This window comes from Canis lupus, chromosome 19, assembly GCF_048164855.1.
Source record: "Canis lupus baileyi chromosome 19, mCanLup2.hap1, whole genome shotgun sequence".
NCBI classification, from domain to species: domain Eukaryota; kingdom Metazoa; phylum Chordata; class Mammalia; order Carnivora; family Canidae; genus Canis; species Canis lupus.
The window spans coordinates 49,553,509-49,573,429 of record NC_132856.1 but is presented as its reverse complement, the minus strand read 5'-3'; the positions used below and the strand labels follow the sequence as shown (position 1 = coordinate 49,573,429).

General features: G+C 43.1%; 1 protein-coding gene across 1 annotated transcript in view; it reads left to right on the top strand.

The window, feature by feature from the left end:
* Positions 1-1,888: 1,888 nt before the first annotated feature.
* Positions 1,889-19,921, top strand: part of LOC140611356 (adhesion G protein-coupled receptor E2-like) — a 43,225-nt gene continuing 25,192 nt past the window's right edge. Inside the window, exons 1-13 of the mRNA XM_072788141.1 lie at positions 1,889-2,005; positions 3,827-3,880; positions 4,114-4,230; positions 6,246-6,401; positions 8,413-8,559; positions 8,654-8,700; positions 8,826-8,903; positions 9,283-9,460; positions 15,612-15,719; positions 15,887-16,101; positions 16,302-16,481; positions 18,873-19,070; positions 19,342-19,577. Of these exons, the coding sequence (XP_072644242.1) occupies positions 1,936-2,005; positions 3,827-3,880; positions 4,114-4,230; positions 6,246-6,401; positions 8,413-8,559; positions 8,654-8,700; positions 8,826-8,903; positions 9,283-9,460; positions 15,612-15,719; positions 15,887-16,101; positions 16,302-16,481; positions 18,873-19,070; positions 19,342-19,577 (1,784 nt within the window). The 5' untranslated portion in view covers positions 1,889-1,935. The remainder of the gene's footprint in view (positions 2,006-3,826; positions 3,881-4,113; positions 4,231-6,245; positions 6,402-8,412; positions 8,560-8,653; positions 8,701-8,825; positions 8,904-9,282; positions 9,461-15,611; positions 15,720-15,886; positions 16,102-16,301; positions 16,482-18,872; positions 19,071-19,341; positions 19,578-19,921) is intronic.

Here is a 19,921-nt window from a genome sequence, read left to right as displayed (position 1 = left end):
CACCTTTGCTTCATCGTGGATGGAACTGGAGGGTATTATGCTGAGTGAAATGAGTCAATTGGATAAGGACAAACATTATATGTTCTCATTCATTTGGGGAATATAAATCATAGTGAAAGGGAATATATGGGAAGGGAGAAGAAATGGGTAGGAAATATCAGAAAGGGAGACAGAACACGAGAGACTCCTAACTCTGGGAACCGAACTAGGGGTGGTGGAAGGGGAGGTGGGCGGGGGTGGCGTGGGGTACTGGGTGGTGAGCACTGAGGGGGGCACTTGACGGGATGAGTAGTGGATGTTATTCTATATGTTGGCAAATTGAACACCAATAAAAAATAAATTTATATTAAGAAAAACCACCTTGAGATACCTCCTCACACCAATGAGAATGGTGAAAATGAACAAGACAGGTGGCCACAAATGTTGAGGAGCATGTGGAGAAAGGGCAACCCTCTTGCACTCCTGGTGGGAATGTCAACTGGTGCAGCCACTCTGGAAAACTGTTTGGAGGTTCCTCAAAGAGTTAAAAATAGAACTACCCTATGACCCAGCAATTTCACTACTGTATGCTGTACAGATACGTATACAGTGAAACGGTAGGACACCTTCACCCCAATGTTTATAGCATCAATGTCCACAATAGCCAAACTGTGGAAGGAGCCTCAGTGTCCATTGAAAGATGAATGGATAAAGAAGATGTGGTTTATGTATACAATGGAATATTACTCAGCCATTAGAAACGACAAACCCACCATTTGCTTCAACGTGAATACAACTTGAGGGTATTATGCTGAGTGATGTAAGTCAATCAGAGAAGGACAAACATTATATGGTCTCATTCTTTTGGGGAATATAAAAATTAGTGAAAGGGAATAAAGGGTAAAGGAGAGAAAATGAGTGGGAAATATCAGTGAGGGTGAGAGAACATGAGAGACTCCTAACTCTGGGAAATGAACAGGGGGCAGTGGGAGGGGAGGTGGGCAGGGGGATGAGGTGACTGGGTGTTGGGAACTGAGGGGGTCACTTGACAGGATGAGCACTGGGTGTTATTCTATATGTTGGTAAATCGAACTCCAATAAAAAATATACAAAAAAAAATACGAATCTCAGTCTGTGTTGAGTTTTGCTGAAGAGCAAAAACATCTTGTTTCTAGACCAGACAGGGCTTAGGGATCTTGGGGTCACATGAGAAGGAGGTTTGTGTTGACAGGATACTTATCTACTTTATTGCAGTGACAGTTACAGGAATCTACACATGTGATAAAATGCCACAGAAGAGTATGTGTGTATCATGCTGTTGTCAAGTTTTTTCCCCCCATTTTATCAGAATTTTATTTTATTTTATTAAAAATTTTTTTATTGGAGTTCAATTTGCCAACATACAGCATAACACCCAGTGCTCATCCCGCCAAGTGCCCCCTTCATTGCCCATCACCCAGTCACCCCAATCCCCCGCCCACTTTCCCTTCCACTACCCCTTGTTCATGATTTAGATATTTGAGTATCATTACAAAAATACATATATATTTAAAATGTATCTTTTTCAGGAAACCAGGTGAAAGACCTTGGTTATTGTTTTTGAAACTTCTTGTCAACTTACACTTATTTCAAAATAAAGACTTAAAAATAAAGATGTCTGTGAATAGACAATAAATAGATAAAAAACAGACCTTGTAGGGGCAAAGACACTAGTGGAATGAGTCTTCGTGTTTGAGAGGTCTTCCTATATAAAAAAGATAGAACAGCCATCAAGGAAGCTTTCTACGTGAATATTGGTAATGCGAAGGAAATACTTAAAAAGAGAAGTATGAGTTTCAGAGATGTTCATCATGAGGAAACAGGGGAAAGAAACCTCCAGACCAGCAGTTTACTAAGTCAGTTCATCTAGCGCACAAGTAAACAGAAGTCTTTTTAGCACACACAGATCAAGTCCAGATGGCATCCTCTGTGGCTGTGCTCACTGGTGTCTGCACCAAGAGAAATGGGCATCCAAGGTTGCTGCCAGGTAGGCAGAATTACAATTGGCATAAGGCAACTAAAGCAACCAAGAACTCTATGCAGCATGAGAATTTTCTCTGTTCTTTGCTTTATTTCTGGTTTTTGCTCTATTTTTCACTGTTTGTTTCTACTATCTCTGTAAGGGAGAACAGGGATAAAATTTGAGGAATGGTATTAATTTAATTATACTAAGTTCTCAAGGAAGGAAGTTGGTGAAATTTTTTTCTAGGCACACTCGGATACTTTTCAGACCTTTCTCATTTTACAGTCTGTATTAAACCAGGTTCTCCAAAGAAATAGAACCAAGTTTTGGTCTATCTATATGTGTATATGTGCGCATATGTATAGAGATGTAAATGTGTGTGTAGATATATATGTATGTGTGTGTGTGTGTGTGTGTAGAGAGAGAGAGAGATGAGAGAGAATGTGTTAGTTTAAGAAATTGGTTTATGAGATTGTTAAAGTTGGAAAGTCTAAAATCTGTAGGACAGGCTGGAAACCCAGGCATGTTTTCAGGGACGCTGATGTTGCATCTCGAGTTTGAAGTCAGTCTGGAAGCAGAATTCTCTCTTCTTTGGAGGAGGTCAGTTTTTTTCCTCCTAAGGTCTGTAACTGATTGGGCAAGGACCACCCACATGATGGAGTGTAATCCACTTGACTCAGAGTTTACTGACTTCAGTGTTACTCTTATTTAAAAAAACCCACCTTCACAGCAACATCATGCCTCCCATGAATGGAATGACAGATTCTAACAGGTGGCCAGGTCATGATTGCCTGTGGGGTAGATTCCTTCCTTTTTTTTTTTTTTTTTGATTCCTTCCTACCTTCAACGGGTTCATACCACGAGGCCTGTCTGGTGACCCATTGCTCAGGACCAGCCTGGGAGAGAAAGGGAAAGGCTGTGTCCTCAGTGTGCTGTAGGAGAGCTAGGAGCTCACTAGGAAGGAACCATAGAAGCCATGGGTACTCCACTTGGAGAGGCCACTTAACCAGGAGATTGTGTCTTGACCTGCCAGTGGTATAGTTCTCACCCTTTACCTGTCATCAATTCCCCGTCTCACGACTCCGGGCTTTCTGCCTGGCCAAAACCACTATGAGCTGGGACTCAGACTTGGGGCTGTCTGATCCTCCAACCCACACTCTTCTTGTGTTCCCTGAAATATGTATATTAAGTAGGGGGGATTGATCCTGGAAGAGAAATGCTTGGGGTAGATTTCCGCCATTGCCAGAGAACCAAGAACTTGGGTATGGGCATAACACAACAATCTGAGTACTTTGTGCTTCAAGGTATACTGCCTCCATTGGGAGAAGCTGGAACTTCTCTCTCTCTCTCCCTCTCCCTCTCTTTTTAAAATGGTTTATATACTTGAGTGGGAAGGAGGGTTAGAAGAGGAGGGAAAGAATCCCAGTCAGACTCCCCACTGAGCAGAGAGCCTGATGCAGGGCTTGATCTCCCAAGGCATGAGATCATGACCTGAACTGAAAGTGAAAGTTGGACATTAAACCTAGTGACCCACCCACGTGTCCCTGGGAGAGGCTGGAATTTCTAAGTTGTGTCCCTGATATCATCTGTGTTTATTCTGTCCCTTTACTTTTAGAATGGAGGTTCCATAGGCATGGTGTCTGTTGGTGACTGACTCCTTGCAGAATCTGGGGAGAGGGAGGGTAGAGAACTGGTCCTGAAATCTTCATAAATTACAAGAGCCTTGGAAGAAACATAGGCTGCAGCATCAGAGCCACCAACCATAATGCAATGACCATGCGGACATGAACTGAAACTGGAGCTCCACTCCTCTTTTTGTCATCTTTCTGTTTTTTTCTGCCCTAGGACTCTTGATGTTGCTGCTGTTGGCATTGGGTGTTGGAGCCCAAATAAATAGTGGTAAGTCATCCTAGCCAGCCCCACTGAGGCTCTGGTGTTTTGCAGATAACAGAAATTGTTTCTATCTTCTCAAATGTCCAGAGTTGTCTGTCTTTTCCTATTCCAGTAGCAGCTATCCCTCTTCTTCCTCCACCCACCTTCCCCTGCTCTTGGACCCCCAGCTGGCAGCTGGTTCCCTCCATTTATTGAGGCTTCTGACTGTGTTTCTGTCCCCACACCCTCTGCCTCCACAGACTCTGTTCGCCATTGCCCTCCGAAATCCACTATTTTCAATGGTGACGCCTGTCGCTGCTCTCCGGGATTCAATTCTTCATCTGGGGAGATTTTCCGTGGCCGGGGGAGTTGTGATGGTAAAGGGGCCTGGAGTGTTGGAGGGGGATGGAGATGGTGGATGGAGGTGATGGGGGAAGGTGTTCTCCTCTCTATGCCTCAGTTTGCTTGCCTGTAAGTTGGGGATAATCATTGTACCTACCTCCCACAGATGGAATCAGATTTAAAATTTATGTGTGAGCAGGACAGGTAAAGACTAGTACAGAGCAGACTGTTAAACACAAGCTATTATCATGGTCACTGCTGTTATTACTTTATGATTCTCATAGCACAAGGAAAGGCGAGAGGTTGTGAAAGTAAGGAGAGGGAAGAAACAGTCAAGGCCTGGAAGCTCAGGCTCTTCTTCTAGCATGAACTCGTGTGGAACATGTACCTCCCTCTCACAGTCAAGATTTTCCACCTTCCTCCTCACAGTAGACCAATGAGAGAAGCAGAGCTACGTGGTTTTTTAAATGATCAAATTTGGACTCAAAGAGATTGACTGACCTGTCCAAGGTCCCGTAGTTAGTCAGGTGGTAGAACTAGATCTGGGTTGAAAACTGAGATTTTATTCTTCAACAACACAAATTATAAAAGGAGATTAATACTAAAAATGGTTAAGGTGATAAATTTTATGTTATGTGAACTTTACAATAAAAATGGAGAAAAAGCAAATTGCACTGTATTTATACAAAAAATACTCTTCATTAATTAAAATTATCTTGGATGCATACGTATTAATAACAAAGGAAAATGGCTGGTGTGACTGGATCCCAGGTCCTTTCTGGGAGCACACCTGTCAGGTTGAGAATTTCTCATCATTGTGTCTTCCCCTCCTGCACACCTCATTCTCACCTGTCTCCCACTCCACCCCACCCCACCCCACCCCACCCAACAACCTTGAAGACAGATGTCCAGCCATTGCCACCATCTGAGAGGAGAAGAGGTCAGTCTCATTCCCCAGGTGGGGGTGAATATGAATGTGTCAGGTGTGTCTTCCCACATCCTGCCATGTCCTGGTGTTGACACTCAAGCCTGGACCTGGGACCTTAGAAGGGAAGTCTAGGAGTTCTGGTGGGAAACTGCTCTGGAGGAGACAAGTTGCCTGCCCTGACTCAGCGTGATGCCACGAGTCCTTTCAGGCTCTGAAAGTCTTTGGTTTCCTGATTGGAATGTACAGAAGAAACATTCTGTCTCTGCATTTTGATACATTCCTGTCTTGTAGATTCTTATTGAACAGTTATTTTTAGCCAGTGATGTGTGGCCCCAGCTCTGTGGGTCCTGAAGTTACTCAAAGAAAACCTTGCTGGAGGGAATCTTTGCTCTCATGTTTAGAGAACAGACAGAGATAAGATTCCAGAAATGCCCGCAGTGACTCAGCTGTGAGAACTGCATGCTGCTTCCTCATTTCATATCTGCGATGGGCTCTGATAAGAGGAACTTCCTCCAGGGTTGGAGGTAGCAAGTCTTCTCCAGAAACATCCTCAGGCTTCTTGAAAATGCCTGATGTTGAGAGCTTGGAGGGGGGGGCAGGTGATGAGTACTCTGAGGTGTACTAAGGTCACCATGAGTAATTGGAGGTGGAAACTATCAACGGGCAGGGGCCTGACCACCTGGCTTCATCCTCAGGTTGAATGATGTGTACCACCCAGCCAGGGTTCCCTTCACTGACTTAACATCGAGAGTGGGCTTCAGAGCCACTGTCACCCTGACTGGAGCCCAACTCCACATCCACAATAGTGTAAACAGATTTATAGTGCTTTCGTCCACCTCACAAGGCCTGCAGAAGGGGATGCAGACCTCCTCATAGCTCCCATTCTAAAACAACAGAGTATCTGAATCTAGGTGTCCTCAGACCCAACCAGAGAGTAGAGATGAGCAGAGAAGGTAGCAGGCCTTCTAGAGCAGCTGGCTCCAGCTCAGACCTGTTCCAGGAATGCCACCTGCAAGCTGAGCTCTCTCCAGTCCCTTTGGCAGAGTCAGGCTGGAGGTCAGGCCTCTGCCCTGCAGGAACTAACACCTTTGGGAGGTGACCCTTTGCCCTGTTGTGTTCCAGACATCAATGAGTGTGGACCACCTCCGTTGGTATCCTGTGGACGGTTAGCAGACTGTCAGAACACAGAGGGGAGCTACTACTGCATGTGCAGCCTGGGATATGAGCTTGCTTCTGGGGCAACGACATTCATGAATGAGACTGAGAACACATGTCGAGGTAGGAACCACCCACACCTTCCATCTGCCCATCAGTGAGGTTTGGATCACTCACCCCACTTTCTCCAGGCATCAGAGAACACCCTGGGCATCTACCTGGTATAATGTCCCTTTCCAAATTCCCAGAGTCAGTACTTTCTCAAGAGGGTCACTCCTGGTCACTCCTGTAATTTTTAAATATCCTCCTTGCCACTTGGCATCTTCTTTTCTTTTTTTCCCTCTTATTTAATTAATTAATTGTTTTTAAATTTTCAAGTTTTAATTTAAATTCCTTTTAGTCAACATACTAGTATATTAGTTTCAGGTATGGAATTTAGTGATTCATCACATCCATACAACACCCAGTGCTCATTAGGATACATGCCTGTCTTCATGCCCATCACCTATTTAGCTCATCCTCCCATTCACATCCCATCTGGAGGGACACAACCAGAGGATTGTGTTCTATATTTACGAGTCTGTTTTCTCTCTTTTCCCCCCTAATGTTCATCTGTTTTGTTTTTTAAGTTCCACATATCAGGGAAATCATATGATATTTGTCTCTCTCTGATTGACTTATTTCAGTTAGCATCATATACTCTTGCTTCATCCACATCACTGCAATGGCAAGAATTCATTCTTTTTGATGGCTGAGTAACATTCCATTGATATATACACCACATCTTCCTTAATCATTCATTAGTTGATGGACATTTGGACTCTTGTATAGTTTGGCTATTGTTGATAATGCTGCTATAAAAACCAAGGTGCATGCATCCCTTTGAATCAGGTTTTTGTATCCTTTGTGCAAATATCTAGTTGGCATTTTATTTTCATAAAGCAAAAGAGAGATGGCATCAAGGTACTTCACAATCTGAGAGCATGTATGTTCCAGCATAATGTCTCTGCTGAGCCCATCTTAAAGGAAGCTGCCATGAGGAGGTTTGGCAGTGGAGAGGCAGCCATACTTTCAGGAATGGTGCGTGCTCGGTGCAGGCAGTGAGGAGACAGGAAACCTGGCCTGGGTAGGGCAGGGCTGACCCTCTGGGATATGTCTAATAAGGACAGGGATGCAGCTTGGGACAGCATTGGTGCCATTCCCGAGCCCCCATCAGTCAACACAAGGGCATCTCAGTGTCACAACCTCCCACAACCTCCCATCACAGCCTCCCCCCTTTATCTACCCACACAATCTGCACTATATGTGAAGAGACTCAGCTTTGTCTGGAATGACACATATTCCTGGTTGTCCCATGTCCACTTTGCAAGGAAATTATGGAGTTTTTACAGAGGAAAATGCTATCATTACATTTATATTGACAGGCTAGGTGGCTGGTACATGTGTGTGGTATTCTTGATGTGAAGTGCTAAAGAGTCTGAAAGAAGGACAGAAAGGATGGGTTCAGTCAGGGGAGGACACTATGACCCTCTGGCTTTCCTCAGATGTGAATGAAAGTACCTCAGGGCAGAACCCATGCCACAACTCCACACACTGTCTCAAAAACATCGGTGGCTATGAGTGCCACTGCCACCTGGGATGGAAGCCGGTTCCTGGATCCCCCAATGGCCCAAACAGCACCGTCTGTGAAGGTCCAGAGCTCAGACGCCACATCCTGGAGACACACACTCAGAACATCTGATCACATATTCAGTGACACCCACACAAACCAAGCAGCATGAACCCTGGGGGTGTCCTGCCCTACCAGGCATTAATTCCTTTGAGGCTGGATGGGAAAAGATCTGGAGTTTCCTGGGGAAGGAGCTGGGGTACCAAAGAGCAGGTTCCTTGGAGACCCCAGGCAGCAGCTAATTACTAACTGGGACAAAGGTATTTCTATATTCACAACCTGCACATCAGTACAGGGATCACATGCTAGGTGTCAGGCTTCCACAAACTTCCTATAAGCCCTGCATCACCAGGATGTGGGGTCAGCAGGTGATATCACCTCCCATTAATGGGAGACACTAACACAGGAAACAGGAGCAGGGCATGGAGAGGAAAGGTGTTCTGTTTCCCATCTTTGCGCCCCCAGATGTGGACGAGTGCAGCTCTGGGCAGCATATGTGCCATTACTCCACTGTCTGCGTCAACACTGTGGGCTCCTACCAGTGCCGCTGCCGCCGGGGCTGGGAGCCCAAACCTGGATTCCAGGATAAGCAACTGAACACCACCTGTGAAGGTACCTGGTCTCACTTGACCCCAGACCTGCCCCTGATACAGACATAAACACAGACACTCTCACACCTAATGAACATCTGTTCTATCCCCTGCAGAGATATCCTTCCCCACCTGGACCCCACCCCCTGGAATCAAGAGCCATGTGAGTGGCCCCAGTAGGGACCAGAAGGCAGGCATCCCTCTGTGCAGCCCATCTCATTCACCCATTTCCCCTAGGCTCCCACATCCACACGTGAGGATCTCTGACCTCTCTCATCTCTATTCTAGAGACTCTCTAATTTCTTTGAAAGAGTCCAAGAGCTGCGCAGAGACTTCAAGCCAGCCTTGGCTCAGGAAACCATCCAGGTAAGGGCACACCCCAGGAGAAGCAAGGTGGAGGCATCCCATAGAGGCCTGGGAGCAAGAAGCCCCAACAAAATGCTGCCTGTCTGAGGCCCCATCTCTCCCAGAGTGGGTGGGAAGAGCAGATATGCAGACATTGGTACTCATTGTTAACACCCACCTGCACCCATAAATAACTTTTCTTCCTGCTGTTTGTGGACATTGGGCTAATTTCATTCTTGGAATTTGTGAGAAAGGGTTGACTGTGTGTGGCTGGATTGCAGGGGCAAAGACCCAGGGAATCTGATCCAGTACCACCTTTGTCTACCAATGAATCTCCAGGGTCTGCTCTTGGGCTGAGTGGGCAGGGTCTTCATGGCTCACTGTGTCCCCATCCCTCTAGAAACTCATATGGGGGGTGGATGAGCTGCTGGAGACTCCGGGAGATCTGGAGGCCTTGCCTCACTCAAAACAGCACTATGTGGCCACTAACCTGCTGGTTGGCCTGGAAGATGTCCTGAGAGATGTAAGCCAGGCCCTGCCCAATGGGCTGTTGAACTTCAATTCATCTGCAGGCACAGGTAAGTGCTGGGGTCTGCCTCAGGCTCCTGCTCTGCCTGTTCCCCACCTCATTTGTCCCCCAACCTCACTGGAGGGAGTGAACATGTGTATAGCGTTATAAACCAATTAAGAGGTTAAAAAGAAATGAATAAACCTTGAATCATATACATTTTCATTTTATTTTTTTATTTTTTGAATTTTAAATACTTTATTTTTTATTTTATTTTATTTTTTTAATAATAAATTTATTTTTAATTGGTGTTCAATTTGCCAACATACAGAATAACACCCAGTGCTCATCCTGTCAAGTGCCCACCTCAGTGTCCATCACCCATTCACCCCCACTCCCCGCCCTCCTCCCCTTCCACCACCCCTAGTTCGTTTCCCAGAGTTAGTAGTCTTTATGTTCTGTCTCCCTTTCTGGTATTTACTACTCATTTCTTTTCCTTTCCCTTCTATTCCCTTTCACTATTATTTATATTCCCCAAATGAATGAGAACATATAATGTTTGTCCTTCTCCGATTGACTTATTTCACTTAGCATAATACCCTCCAGTTCCATCCACGTTGAAGCAAATGGTGGGTATTTGTCATATTACTCAGCCATTAGAAATGACAAATACATTTTCATTTTAATGTAAATTATCAGCAAATGAAATAATTATAGTGAAGAATTTAAGATAACCAAAGAGAAACATCTTCAAAAGGAGATAATTAAAAAATTTTAAGAATATCCATTTGCTATTATTTGATATTTAAGTATGACTTATTTTATTGAGGTAAATTCATGTAACATAAAATTCACCATTTTGAACAAAGTGTACAATTTAGTTGTACTTCATACACCCAGAGTTGTACAATTATCACCTCCATCGAAAATATTTTCATCACCCCAAATGTAAATAGTGTATCCACTATGCAGTCCTTTCTCATCTTTCCTCTGTCAGCCCCTGACAGCCACCAGTCTGTTTTCTATGTCTATGGATTTGCCTTTTTTGGGCATTTCATATCTATATGAAAGAATCATAGTTTCTTTCACACAGCATCATGGCTTCAAGGTGAATCCATGTTGTATCATGTGTCAGTATTTCTTTCCTTTTTATGGAAATTCCAGCATTGTGGATACAGCACCTTTTGTATATCCATTCATATACAACTGACGGACTTTTGTGTTGTTACCATTTGATTATTTTGAATAGTGTTACTATGAATATTGGTGGACAAGGTTTTTTTGAATAACTGTTCTCAGCATTTTGCATATATACATAGGAGTGGAATTTCTCAGCATTGAGGTCACTCTGTGTTCAACCAACTTTTTGAGGAACCACCAAACTCTTTCCAAAATGGAGGCACCATTTCACATCCCCACCTAGAACACACAGAGTTCCAATATCCACATTCTCAGCAACACTTGGTACTTAACATTTTTTTCTTATAGCCTTTATAGTGTATGTCAGGTGATATCTTGTTATGGTTTTGATTTGCATTTTCCAAATGACTAATGATATTTAACATCTTTTCATGTGATTGTTGAATATCAGTATTTTTTTTTGAGAAATGTCTGTTCAAGTCCTTTGCCTTTATAAAATAATTCTTTGTTTGACTTGGTTTTAAGCTGTAAGAATTCTTTATATATTCTATAGTAGACTGTATGAGACATGTGATTTGCTATTTTTTTTTCATTTCATAGGTTGTCTTTCCACTTTCTCATGGTCTTTTTGCTCTAATGAACAAATGCTTCTGTTTTGATGAAGTCTTTTTTGTTGCATGTGCATTTGGGGTCTTCTGTAAGAATCCATTGCCAAATCAAGGCCATGGAGATTTACATCTGCATTTTTTTTCCTAACTGTTCTAGTTTTAGCTCATAAATTTAGGTCTTTGATACATTTTTTTTACATTTTTAAATTTAAATTCAATTTTCCAACGTACAGTATAACACCCAGTGCTCATTCCATCAAGTGCCTTTGATACATTTTGAGTTAATATTTGTGTGTTGTGCGAGGTAGAGTTCCAGCTTCTTTCTACTGCAAGTGGATATCCACATGTGCCAACACCATTTGATGAAGAGAGTTTTCTTTTCCCACTGAAGAGTCTTGGTATCCTTTGTTGAAAATCAATTGATCGGGGCACCTGGGTGACAGTGGTTGAGTGTCTGCTTTTGGTTCAGGTCATGATCCCAGAATCCTGGAATCGAGTCCCACATTAGGCTCTCCACAGGGAGCCTGCTTCTTCCTCTCTCTCTGCCTCTTTGTGCCTTTCATGAATAAATAAATAAAATATTTTTTAAAAAAGAAAATCAATTGATTACAGAAGTATGGGTTTATTTTTGGACATTCAATTTCATTTTATTGCTCTATATGGTTTTTTTTGGGCATTTTTTTATTGGAGTTCAATTTGCCAACATATAGTATAACACCCAGTGCTCATCCTGTCAAGTGCCCCCCTCAGTGCCCATCACCCAGTCACCCCATTCCCCTGCCCACCTCCCATTCCACTACCCCTTGTTAATTTCCCAGAGTTAGGAGTCTCTCATGTCTGTTACTCTCTCTGATATTTCCCACTCATTTTCTCTCCTTTCCCCTTTGATCCCTTTCACTGTTTTTATTTACTACTGTTCTGATTATTATAGGTTAGTAGTCAGTTTTGAAATCAGGAGGTGTAAGTATTCCAATTTTGGTTTTCATTTTCAGGATTGTTTTAGGTATTTGGGCCCCTTGGAATGTCCTGTGAATTTTAGGATAGACTTGTCCATTTCTTTTTTTTTAATATTTTATTTATTTTAGAGACACACACACACACAGAGGCAGAGACACAGGCAGAGGGAGAAGCAGGCTCCAAGCAGGGAGCCTGATGTGGGACTCGATCCGGGATCACGCCCTGGACTGAAGGCAATGCTAAACCTCTGAGCCACCCGGGCTGCCCTGACTTGTCCATTTCTAAAGAAATTATTCTTGGATAATATTCGATAAAGGAGGAAAGACTATCCACTGGAAGAAAGACAGTCTCTTCAGTAAATGGTGCTGGGAAAATTGGACATCCACATGCAGAAGAATGAAACTAGACCACTCTCTTTCACCATACACAAAGATAAACTCAAAATGGATGAAAGATCTAAATGTGAGACAAGATTCCATCAAAATCCTAGAGGAGAACACAGACAACACCCTTTTTGAACTCGGCCACAGCAACTTCTTGCAAGATACATCCACAAAGGCAAAAGAAACAAAAGCAAAAATGAACTATTGGGTCTTCATCAAGATAAGAAGCTTTTGCACAGCAAAGGATACAGTCAACAAAACTCAAAGACAACCTACAGAATGGGAGAAGATATTTGCAAATGACGTATCAGATAAAGGGCTAGTTTCCAAGATCTATAAAGAACTTATTAAACTCAACAGGAAAGAAACAAACAATCCAATCATGAAATGGGCAAAAGACATGAACAGAAATCTCACAGAGGAAGACATAGACATGGCCAACATGCATATGAGAAAATGCTCTGCATCACTTGCCATCAGGGAAATACAAATCAAAACCACAATGAGATACCACCTCACACCAGCGAGAATGGGGAACATTAACAAGGCAGGAAACAACAAATGTTGGAGAGGATGCGGAGAAAAGGGAGCCTTCTTACACTGTTGGTGGGAATGTGAACTGGTGCAGCCACTCTGGAAAACTGTGTGGAGGTTCCTCAAACAGTTAAAAATATACCTGCCCTATGACCCAGCAATTGCACTGTTGGGGATTTACCCCAAAGATACAAATGCAATGAAACGCCGGGACACCTGCACCCCGATGTTTATAGCAGCAATGGCCACGATAGCCAAACTGTGGAAGGAGCCTCGGTGTCCAACGAAAGATGAATGGATAAAGAAGATGTGGTTTATGTATACAATGGAATATTACTCAGCTATTAGAAATGACAAATACCCACCATTTGCTTCAACGTGGATGGAACTGGAAGGTATTATGCTGAGTGAAGTAAGTCAGTCGGAGAAGGACAAACATTACATGTTCTCATTCATTTGGGGAATATAAATAATAGTGAAAGGGAATATAAGGGAAGGGAGAAGAAATGTGTGGGAAATATCAGAAAGGGAGACAGAACGTAAAGACTGCTAACTCTGGGAAACGAACTAGGGGTGGTAGAAGGGGAGAAGAGCGGGGGGTGGGAGTGAATGGGTGACGGGCACTGGGGGTTATTCTGTATGTTAGTAAATTGAACACCAATAAAAAATAAATTAAAAAAAAAGAAACAATCCAATCATGAAATGGGCAAAAGACATGAACAGAAATCTCACAGAGGAAGACATAGACATGGCCAACATGCACATGAGAAAATGCTCTGCATCACTTGCCATCAGGGAAATACAAATCAAAACCATAATGAGATACCACCTCACACCAGTGAGAATGGGGAACATTAACAAGGCAGGAAACAACAAATGTTGGAGAGGAGGCGGAGAAAAGGGAACCCTCCTGCACTGTTGGTGGGAATGTGAACTGGTGCAGCCACTCTGGAAAACTGTGTGGAGGTTCCTCAAAGAGTTAAAAATAGACCTGCCCTACGACCCAGCAATTGCACTGCTGGGGATTTACCCCAAAGATACAGATGCAATGAAACACCAGGACACCTGCACCCCAATGTTTATAGCAGCAATGTTCACAATAGCCAAACTGTGGAAAGAGCCTCGGTGTCCATCGAAAGATGAATGGATAAAGGAGATGTGGTCTATGTATACAATGGAATATTACTCAGCCATTAGAAATGACAAATACCCACCACTTGCTTCAACGTGGATGGCACTGGAGGGTATTATGCTGAGTGAAATAAGTCAATCGGAGAAGGACAAACATTATATGGTCTCATTCATTTGGGGAATATAAAAAATAGTGAAAGGGAATAAAGGGGAAAGGAGAAAGAATGAGTGGGAAATATCAGAAAGGGAGACAGAACATGAAAGACTCCTAACTTTGGGAAATGAACTAGGGGTGGTGGAAGGGGAAGTGGGCGGGGGGTGGGGGTGACAGGGTGGTGGGCACTGAGGGGGGCACTTGACGGGATGAGCACTGGCTGTTATTCTATATGTTGGCAAATTGAGCACCAATAAAACATAAATTTGTTAAAAAAAAGAAACACACTAAAAAAAAGAAATTGTTGGAATAATTTTTTTAAATTTATTTATTTATTTATTTATGATAGGCACACAGTGAGAGAGAGAGAGAGAGAGAGGCAGAGACACAGGCAGAGGGAGAAGCAGGCTCCATGCACCGGGAGCCTGACGTGGGATTTGATCCTGGGTCTCCAGGATCGCGCCCTGGGCCAAAGGCAGGCGCTAAACGGCTGCGCCACCCAGGGATCCCAAATTGTTGGAATATTGATATAAATTGTATTTAATCTTTAGAGCTCATTGGGAAATATTGCTATCTTAATAATATTAAACCTTTTAATCTATGAATAATGAATATTTTCCCAGTTACTTAGGGTATTTCACTTCTAATTTTTTTCGTAGTTTTCTGTGTACAAGTCTTGAACCCCCTTGGGTTAAATTATTCCTAATGTTTTGCTAATTTTTTTTACATTTACAACAGGCAGTGAGGGGGGCACTTGATGGGATGAGCACTGGGTGTTATACTATATGTTGGCAAATCAAACTGGCATATAAAATATATAAAAATACATTTATGTTCATAAGAAATATTGGTCTATAATTTTCTTATAACGAATTTATCTGGTTTTGTTATCATGGTTATCTTGGCTTCATAAGATTATTTAGGTATCATTCCTTCCCTTTCTATTTTTGGAAGAATTTACAAAGGATTCTTGTTAATTCTTACTTAAATAGTTGGGAGAATTCAGCAGTAAATCCATCTGGTCTAAGCTTTTTATTTTGGGGAATTTTTATCTGTTCCATTATCTTTGCCCATGATGGGTCTGTTCAACTTTATTCTTCTATTACTTTTGTAGTTTGTATGTCTCTAGGAATTTGTCACTTTCATTTAGGTTATCCATCCATTTGTTGGTGTTCAAATGCTCATAGTATTTTCTCATAAACCTTCGTAAATTGTGTGTATGTGTAAATACATATATAAAATAATGGTGTTATAGCAACCATTCCAGGCAGAATTACTAACCTAACTTCCTTATATAACTCCTACAACTTGTAGATCTGTCCCTGGAGGTGCAGGAGCAAGGACATAGTAATGTCACTTTGAGTCAGAATCAGGCAAAGATGCTGTTGAAATGGGATGTGGCGCATGAATCTGGTGACTCAGGTAATGGCTGAGATGGGAGGAAGGCCATGAGATGCCTAAGGATGTGACAAACAGGGAACTGAAGATTAAAGGGAAGGGGGGATATAGTGGGACCACAAAGAATCCATCTGAGGAGAAAGGGGCCCTGTTGGGCTTCCCAAGGTATCAACATTGGTCTTGCCCTGCAGGTCCTTCTGTGGTGGGCCTCATCTCCACTCCGGGGATGGGCAAGTTGCTGGCTGAAGCCCCTCTGGTCCTGGAGCCTGAGAAGCAGGCTGTTCTGCCCGGGGCACACAAAAGCTTGTTGCAAGGAGTCTCCCCTGTTCTGCTCTCAGATGTTATCTCGGCCTTTATGAGCAACAAGAAGCTCAGCTCCCCCATCACCTACATCTTATCCCACCATGTGAGTGCTGGTGGCATGGGGCTGTGGATGTGGAAGAGCCTGGGTCCTGAGTACAGCCTCACTGCCTACCTCAGCCTTGAGGTTCTGGAGGGCTCCCCCACGAGTATGTCATTACCCCAGGAAAGCTCTTTGCAAGCCAGCTTTGGATAAGCATTTCTGAGCACCAGAACCACCAGCTCCCACCTATGTTTTTCCTACAGTCAGTGACCCCTGGGCCAACAAAAAAGGTGTTCTGTGTCTTTTGGGAGCACAGTCAGGATGGATCTGGTCATTGGTCCACCAGAGGCTGTACGATGGTGAATAGTGGAGACACCAGCACCACTTGCCAGTGCACCCACCTCAGCAGCTTTGCTGTCCTCTTGGCCCACCACGATGTGCAGGTGAGAGGGGCTGCATCCCATGTCTATTTCTCAGTAACGCATTTCCCCACATGTAGGAGCTTTAAAAAACAGAAATCTGTGTCTTATGGTTTCTTTAGGGCAGCAGTCAGGCATGGTATGGCTGAATTGCTATTCAGGATCTTCACAAGCCTGAAATCCTTGAATCAGCTAGGGCTGCATTCTCTTCTGAGGCTCAGGGTCCTCGTGTGAGCTCCCTGGTTACTGGCAGGATTCAGTTCCTTTCAGTCATAAGACTGGGGTTCTACTTTCTAGCTAGCTGTGAGCAGGGGACTGTGCTCAGCTCCTAGGGGGTACCTCCATTCCTTCTCTCACAGACCCTCACACAGATATCAGCATTCCTTTTTCTTCTCTAATTTTTAAACTTAAATTGAGTTTAGTTAATGTGTCTGTAGTTTTAGTTTCAAGGGCAGGATTTAGTGATTCTTCAGTTGCACATATCACACCTAGTGTTCATTACATCAAGTGCCCTGCATAATGCCCATCACTCAGTTACCTCATTCCCCTATGCACCTCCCCTCCCCCCAGCAACCCTGTTAGTTCCCTAGAGTTAAGAATCTCTTACAGTTTGTCTCCCTTTCTATTTTCATCTTATTTTGTTTTTCCATCCTTTCCCCTATTTTCATATTTTGTTTCTTGAAGTCCATATATGAATGAAATCATATGGTATTTATTTTTCTTTGATTAGCTTATTTTGCTTAGCATTATACCCTCTATTTCCATTCAGATTATTGAAGATGACAAGATTTCATTCTTTTTGAGGGCTGGGTAATATTCCATTTTTTGATGGTTGAGTAATAATATATTTCTATATCTATATCTATCTCACATCTTCTTTTTTATTTTATTTTTATTTTTTTATTGGAGTTCAATTTGCCAACATATAGCATAACACCCAGTGCTCATCCCATCAAGTGAACCCCTCAGTGCCTGTCACCCAGTCACCCCCACACCCCGCCCACCTCCCTTTCCACCACCCCTTGTTCGTTTCCCAGAGTTAGGAGTCTCTCATGTTCTGTCTCCCTTTCTGATATTTCCCACTCATTTTTCTCCTTTCTCCTTTATTCCCTTTCACTATTTTTTACATTCCCCAAAAGAATGAGACCATATAATGTTTGTCCTTCTCTGATTGACTTACTTCACTCAGCATAATACCCTCCAGTTGTATCCACGTTGAAGCAAATGGTTGGTATTCATCGTTTCTAATGGCTGAGTAATATTCCATTGTATATATATATACCACATCTTCTTTATCCATTCATCTGTCAAAGGACATCAAGGCTCCTTCCACAGTTTGGCTGTTGTGGAAATTACTGCTATAAACATTGAGGTGCAGGTATAGGATCTGAATTCCATCTGAAAAATCCCTTCACAGCAGCACCTAAAATGGCATTTAACTGAAAATTTGGAAGAAAGTGTGTGTACACATTCATCATTCATTGCCAAATTAGAATTCTGCTTATCACAGGAGTCATCAGGACTAGAAGGCTGTAGGCAGGGGCTCTCAAGGACTGTAGAAAGGAAGATTTGGTGGTGGCAGAGGTCAAAGGGGACCAGGAAAGCCAGTGAGGGCAGGGGGGTTAGGAACTGTTTGACTGCTCCCCAGCCATGTGAGCTGGTTACTTCCTCTGAATCACCACTCCAAAGCCTTAAGCGATCTTTAAAGTAAAACAAATCCCTGTAAGCTCCAGGGCTTTGTCTTGAATAAGGACTTTCTTATCCAGAAGATGTGGTTTATGTATACAATGGAATATTACTCAACCATTAGAAACGACAAATACCCACCATTTGCTTCAACGTGGATGGAACTGGAGGGTATAATGCTGAGTGAAATAGGTCAATTGAAGAAGGACAAACAGTGTATATTCTCATTCATTTGGGGAATATAAATAATAGTGAAAGGAAATATAAGGGAAGGGAGAAGAAATGTGTGGGAAATATCAGAAAGGGAGACAGAACATAAAGACTCCTAACTCTGGGAAACGAACTAGGGGTGGTGGAAGGGGAGGAGGGCAGGGGGTGGGGGTGAATGGGTGATGGGCACTGAGGGGGGCACTTGACGGGATGAGCACTGGGTGTTATTCTGTATTTTGGCAAATTGAACACCAATAAAAAATAAATTTATTATTAAAAAAAGGACTTTCTTATCCCTCAGTTCTTACAGGATCTGAACTAATCAGATCAGAATTCCATAAAATTATAGCATTCTGAACCTGGAGGAACATACCCAACAACAGAGTAAATTTACCTGGTTCATATATTCTTGATGTTACTATGTCAATAAATAAAATTATAAATGATGAAAGAGTCACTACCCCAGAGCAGGAAAATGTGACTTTGATGTATTCTTTGCTTCTCTTGGCTGGGTCCCAGGATGATGATCCCGTGCTGGCTATGATCACGTATGTGGGGCTGGGCCTTTCTCTGCTGTGCCTCTTCCTGGCAGCCCTCACCTTCCTGCTGTGCAAAGCCATCCAGAACACCAGCACCTCCCTCCACCTGCAGCTCTCAATCTGTTTGTTCCTGGCTCACCTGCTCTTCCTCGTGGCCATTGACCGGACTGAAATCAAGGTACTGACACTGTCACAGAGATACCCCTGCCCTGCAACAGGGGATCCTCAGTTTATGGACCTGTGCTGCATTGGTACCTTAATAAAATGGCCTTGGGTCCCAAAGAAGTTTTAATGATATGTAGCCTATTTCACATTGACACAACTAGATAAAAACCCTCTTTTGACAAGTCCTTTATTATACACATGAGAGTTCACTCCAATGGCGAGATATGGGACAGGTCCTGGGGCCACCTCCTCTCTGAAAATCCCTCCTTGTGGCACCCCCCCAGGTGCTGTGTTCCATCATTGCAGGTGCCTTACACTATCTCTACCTGGCCTCCTTCACCTGGATGCTGCTGGAGGGTCTACACCTTTTCCTCACTGCACGCAACCTGAAGGTGGTCAACTACTCCAGTGTGAACAGGTTCATGAAGAAGCTCATGTTCCCTGTGGGATATGGAGTCCCAGCCATAATTATGGCCATTTCTGCTGCATCCAGGCCTCACCTTTATGGAACACCCACCCGGTAAGTGCAAGTTCTCTACACGATCATGGCCATGACTAGAACCAGAGTAGCAGTTTTTAATTATGCCAGAGCGTAATGCAAAGAAGGCACAGGAAGTAAGAATTCTTAGAACATCTTTCTGGTGGAAAATTATAATCAAGCAGAATGTCTTTAAAGCTCTATTCTCTGAATAGTAAAACTGAAGCCAAAATAAGTGCTTGGAACATCATTTTGAAAAAAATGTAATCTATTTTGTCAAAATCCTTTAGGATGTTCCAATATTTTTATTTGGAAAAAGAGAGTTGATTTAAATAATCAAGTGATAGGTTCCGTCATAGTTTTCATGGTACCTACTTTATGCCATG